This window comes from Ipomoea triloba, chromosome 4 (assembly GCF_003576645.1).
Source record: "Ipomoea triloba cultivar NCNSP0323 chromosome 4, ASM357664v1".
NCBI lineage: Eukaryota > Viridiplantae > Streptophyta > Magnoliopsida > Solanales > Convolvulaceae > Ipomoea > Ipomoea triloba.
In genome coordinates, this window is record NC_044919.1 from 5283424 (window position 1) to 5289300 (window position 5877).

Here is a 5877-nt window from a genome sequence, read left to right on the forward strand (position 1 = left end):
GAGTAGATATATACAACTTTAATATCATTCCATTATTGTACTTCAATCTTTCATTGAAGGGGAGAATAAGAAAAAACCCCTTTCACCAACCTATGCTCACCCAATTTAATTAATGGACCCATGTCTCTTTGTTACCTTGATTAATTATTGTGTTTTAAATCATTAAATTTGTTTTCGATTTTGATTCAAATTAGGGGAAACGAGAAGAATACTCATACTGCTGGTTTGAATAACATTAATGCCATTTGAGAGTTGGTGTGTACTGTGTAGAGACTAGAGAGTACGTAGAAATGTTGCAATATTAGACTTATTTATAGAGAGATTACTTTTTGTGTGGATTGGATGATGACACAAGTTAATAATACGTAATCTGTATAAGTGATCGCTCAAAAAATAATCTAGTTGAATTAAATGATTTTGTAAAATATTTTAGCCATTAACTGAAATGAAATACTTATTTTCAAAATAACCAAACTGGAACTATATGTGTGTGTTCGCGCGCGCACGCCTTAAAGCCATGAATAAAAATGCAACAAGTAATTAATTTGGTTGTAATTTTAGTTTTTAATCCATAATTTCATAACACATAGTTATTATATATACACGCATACAATTAAATTCAACTAATTGACACTTTAAAAACAAATTAACAGATATTTTAAAAAATCTCAAATCATTCATCGAGGACCCGATGTGAAATATTTCAGTTAAAAATAATTAACCCAATTATGTTAGTTCAGTCAATTAACTTTTATTTTTTAAACATAAATTTTCAAATTCCTAACAACTTGACTTTCAAGTTTTAAACTCGATTTATACCGTACTGTTCAACTTGTTACCTTATTCTTTTTTCTTTTTTTCTTTTTTTTTGAAGAAACTTTTTACCTTATTCTAACAACTATTAATCTATCTTTTTGATATATTGTGGTCACATTTCGTGTAATTTTTCTGGTTTGCTTTCTCTCTAACCTTATATTAAATATATTTATATAAAGAAAAAGGGGAAAAGAAAAAGTCTATGCCCAATCTACGTTAAGCCTATTTGTAAATTAAAAATAAAAAAGATGTACAAGTAGGAAAATAAAATAGACAAGCAACCTTATGAATTACTTTGTGTCATGATTGGTTTTGTTCGTGACTTGTGCTGGTACACAAGTATAGAGTTTGTACTCCACCTACACCAATTAACTTCTTTCACTAAACTTGCTACATTGTCGTTGTGTGCATCCAAGTGGATAACGTTAACATGGCATTGGGTTGGAAGGAATGAATTAAGGAAAAAAATGAATTGTAATTTAACAAAATAAGGAATTGTTATTCTCTTCAACCAAACATTGTAATTTAAGTGGCTAAAGAATTGTACAATAATTGAATTGCAACTACATCCAACTAAACAGACCATAAATAATCATTTTCTCTTCACTCGTAAAATTTAACTCTTATTCATAAAACTTGAATCAAAACTTTTTAATATGATATAAACAGACAATTCTAAACGTGTTAATTAATTTAGTAACTACAATGTTTCAAGTTTGACTCTCACATATTGACCTTTTTGAGTTGAGCCAATTAGCTATGACCAATCTAAGCTGATTTATATTCTTGTGGTCTTTTGCTAGTTAAGATCACAAAGAAAGTTTCACTCAGATCGCATCTTTAGATTTCATCTTTCAATGTTACAGTTGTATTTGTAACTCACTTACTAATTAAAATATCAATTTAACTTTTATGTTATTGTCACATAGTCCACTTTACCCTTTTATGTTATTCAAATGTACTCATTTTATATTATTACAAGTAATGCATTAAATCAGTAACATTAATAGGTTGGATATATAAAAGATATAAATATTTGGATAAATTGTTAAAATTAGTAATAAAATAATTCAATTGACTAAAATCTTGAAAGCAATGCCAAGACTAACTGAAAAATAAGATAAAACAAAATTAATCGAGTTATGGAGTTAAATTTTTGCCATAAAATCACAGTAACTCTTATTCTCTCAATTTTCGTCTTTAAAAAACAAAAGTCACCACATAAATAAGTAAATGACTTGATAAAAATATGCAAAGGATTACACACACATACATATCCAAAACTTCTACTTTGCCCGTAATACCTAATTATACCGAGTAAGAATCAATGTTAATAGTACTTATTTACTCAATACATCTCGATATATATAGAGAGAGAGGGGGTTAGGATTATATGATATCACTTGTTTAGGTAAGATCGTGAGATCAGATCTTCTGCATCCATGTAATAATTTAATGGTCTAGATTGATTTAAGATTTTAAGTTGAAGTGTGTGCAAACGGTGATTAAGTGTGTGCGAATATAATGATGATTAAATGTGCGCGAACGGTGATTAAATGTGTGCAAACCGGGTGGGTGTGTCAAACAATCTAGACCATTAAAATATATTAAAATATTTTGAGATCAAAATCAATCTAAAATATTTTAATGGTCTAGATTGATTAATATTCCAAGTTGAAAAGTGTGCAAACGGTGATTAAATGTTTGTGAACGGGATGTGTGTCAATCAATCTAGACCATTAAAAAACGTTTTTTTTAATACTATTAACTCTATTAGAATGCTGTATCTGTTCAAAGTGCTTCTTCGTCTCAAAAAAGAGAAGGGTTTGATGCCACTAGACCACAAGGTCATTGGCATGTCAAATGCGTTAATAGACTTATGTCCATTTTTCACATTGTTTGTGTTAAATTGTCGCGGAGAGGAAAATAGCAACATATTATTTCTAATTTAGCCACAAATTTATAATTCGTAACAACAGGAACAAAAAATGAGTGCGCACACACACATTGACACACATATGGTTCAAACATTATTACCACTAACTAATAATTAATTTAAGATAGACAGGTGTTTTTTAACCTTAGATAAAATATAAATGACTATCAAAATTTAGTTGGATAACTGAATTTATTTTCAATTTATATGTTTTTTTTTTGAAATACAATTTATATGTTTAATCATGATAATATGAATTTATATATTAATTGAAATGAACACAAATATTGGCCTATACTCATCTCAATACAATTTAAGAGAAAATCATAAAATTACTCTTGATAGAATGAATCTAGTTTGGCATAACATGTTTGAATTATTAAGTTAAGAGTCCTTAATTAGATAACCAACTATTTGCATTGTGCGATATCATATGAATTTTATAATTACGGTGATGAAAAAAGAAATCACATGACATGGGATGTTAAAATGATTTATTAGTGTCAAACAAAGGTGTCATTTTTAAAAAATATTTTGTAATTAATTAGTTACAGTGGACCATGTTGTGTGGATTTTTTATTTTATTATTATTATTATTTTTTTGTGACAAAGTAAATTCGCAGTATAAAATTGTCAAATAAGTGGTATTAGATTACCATTCAACAACATGATCGTGTGACTAACCTGTTACTGCAACGTGGTGTCCGACGTGCCATTGTGTTCCACGTCAGCAGCGCCTCATACTTCTCTTGGTCCCTTCACGTTCTATATAAGCGCTCCAATCCGCTCTTATCATTTTATCTTCAAATACACAAAACACCTCCTCTCAAAGGCTTTAAAAAAAAGAGTCTAAACTAAAAATCTTTCACAGGTCCCACGTTTCTTCCCGTCGGTAATTGTAACTAAGCCGGAAATGAATATTCCGGCGAGAAATCCCTTTCTTCACAAATGTAATGTCCGTGCTTCAGTTCATCACCGTCACGTTTTCCGTGAAAATCCCTAACTGAAACCACACTCTTTCTCATTCTCTTCTTCAACTACCTCACGAAGAGTGAGAACGGGAGAAGGTATAAAAATAGCAATTTCCCAGTTTTTCCTCGCGTAAATATAACCGATTGCTGTACTTCTGATTGATTCTGTGATACGATCTTTGTTATATGACGATGATCGGTTGGTTGAAGCTGTTTTCGAAGCATTAATTTCGTGATTTTTTTAAGGTTCTTTTCGTGTATTTGTGTAAATTGTGGTATCAATTCTGAAAAAGATAGAGCTGTGGTTTTGATTCTGATTTGACTTTGAACGCGCAAAGCTAGTTTCTGAGAATTGCAGCAGAACTGCCTTGTCCGAGTTTGTTTGTGTAAACGAGTATATTTAGACTGTACAGAGAGAGAGGCAGAGAGGAGGAGGGTTTAGGCTATAGTGTAGCAGAGGAATTACGACTTCTTAAGATAGAAATGCCGGTGACGAAGATTCAACCGATCGATTCGCAAGCTTACGGAGAATCGTCGATTCGAAATGACTCCGCCAAGCCGGTTTCGAAATCTCGATTCAAGAGGTTCTTCGATCGACCGTTTCCAAGCGTTCTACGGAATTCATCTACGTCGGAGAAGCTCAACGCGGCCGCCGTGGCTGGTGGTGGAGAGTTGCCGTACGGCAAGGAAGGATTTCCAGCCGCCGCCGCGGTTGAGTTCGAACCGAGCTCGGTTTGCCTGGCGAAGATGGTTCAGAATTTCATCGAGGAGAGCAATGAGAAGCAGCCGTCCAAGGCCGTGAAATGCGGACGCAACCGCTGCAATTGCTTTAACGGCAACGGCGACGACAGTTCCGATGACGAGTTTGATTTCTCTACCTTTGGCTTCGCCGATTCTCTATCAAACTCTTCCTCTTTCGGCGACTCTTCCGATACTCTCAAGGTACCTACCTACCTAATTTCCAGAATTTTCCTATTCTCTATATCAATTAATGTTTCGTTTCGGAACAATTATCTGATTGAGTTTTTGCTGTTACAATCCAGAGCTTGGTTGTTTGTGCGAGCGTTGCCGAGAGAAACATATTAGCAGACACCTCCAAAATTGTAGAGAAGAACAAAGCCTGCAAGCGTAAAGACGATTTCAGGAAAATCGTCGCCGACGGCCTCCTAGCTCTCGGCTACACCGCTTCCATCTGTAAATCAAAATGGGAAAAGACCTCCTTGATTCCAGCAGGTTTGTATACATATTCAATATCTGTACATATTTATGATTACAGTATTTATTATCGTTAATTACGGAGTAATAAATTGGTTCTAAGATGAATGATTTATATTTTGCCGCAGGTGAATATGAGTATATTGATGTAATTGTGGAAGGCGAAAGAGTGTTGATTGATGTGGATTTCCGATCGGAGTTTGAGATAGCAAGGTCAACGGGAAGTTACAAGGCGATTTTGCAGTTATTGCCGTTCATCTTCGTCGGGAAATCCGATCGGCTGCAGCAGATCGTGTCGATCGTGTCGGAAGGTGCGAGGCTGAGCTTGAAGAAGAAGGGGATGCACATGGCTCCCTGGCGTAAAGCCGAGTATATGAAAGCCAAGTGGCTCAGCCCTTACACCCGCGCTTCTCCTCCGCCGCCGCCGCCGCCGCCGATTGAAGCCGATCCTGAGCCGGAAGCGGTTGATGCTGAAGCTGAAGCTGAGAGCGAGTGTGGAGAGTTAGACCTGATTTTTGGAGAGAAAGAGACAGCATTTTCTGTGTCACCGTCGCCGCCGAAACAGCCGGAAGTGATGCAATGGCAACCGCCGGCAATAAAGCCGAAAGGCACTGATAAGAGAAACAAGGTCGTCGTCACCGGATTGGCTGCTCTCCTCAAGTAGAAATCCTAAAAAATTTTGTTTTGTTTTTTTTACTCGGATAAATTCCTAACCTTTTCCATTTGTTTTCTTTTTCCCCCCAGTACAAAAAGTATATAGAGAGATGGAGTCCAGATAATCGGAAATCTTTATATATTTTCCCCTTTATTTTTTCTTTAAATTTTCGTCCCTTGTTTTTGGTTGCAGGGTCTGATGTAAGAAAAAAGAAAATCTATATACCCCTTGCTGTAATAAACTCTACTTATAGAAACCCAAAAAAAGGAAATTTTCAAAATGAA

At 34.6% G+C, this 5877-nt stretch overlaps 1 protein-coding gene across 1 annotated transcript; it reads left to right on the plus strand.

Annotated features, from left to right (window-relative positions):
* Nucleotides 1–3568: 3568 nt before the first annotated feature.
* LOC116017166 lies at nucleotides 3569–5877 on the plus strand. The gene is made up of 3 exons (XM_031257696.1): nucleotides 3569–4665; nucleotides 4767–4956; nucleotides 5067–5877. Exons 1-3 carry the CDS (start codon nucleotides 4207–4209, stop codon nucleotides 5600–5602), a joined length of 1185 nt encoding a protein of 394 aa, XP_031113556.1. The 5' UTR covers nucleotides 3569–4206; the 3' UTR covers nucleotides 5603–5877.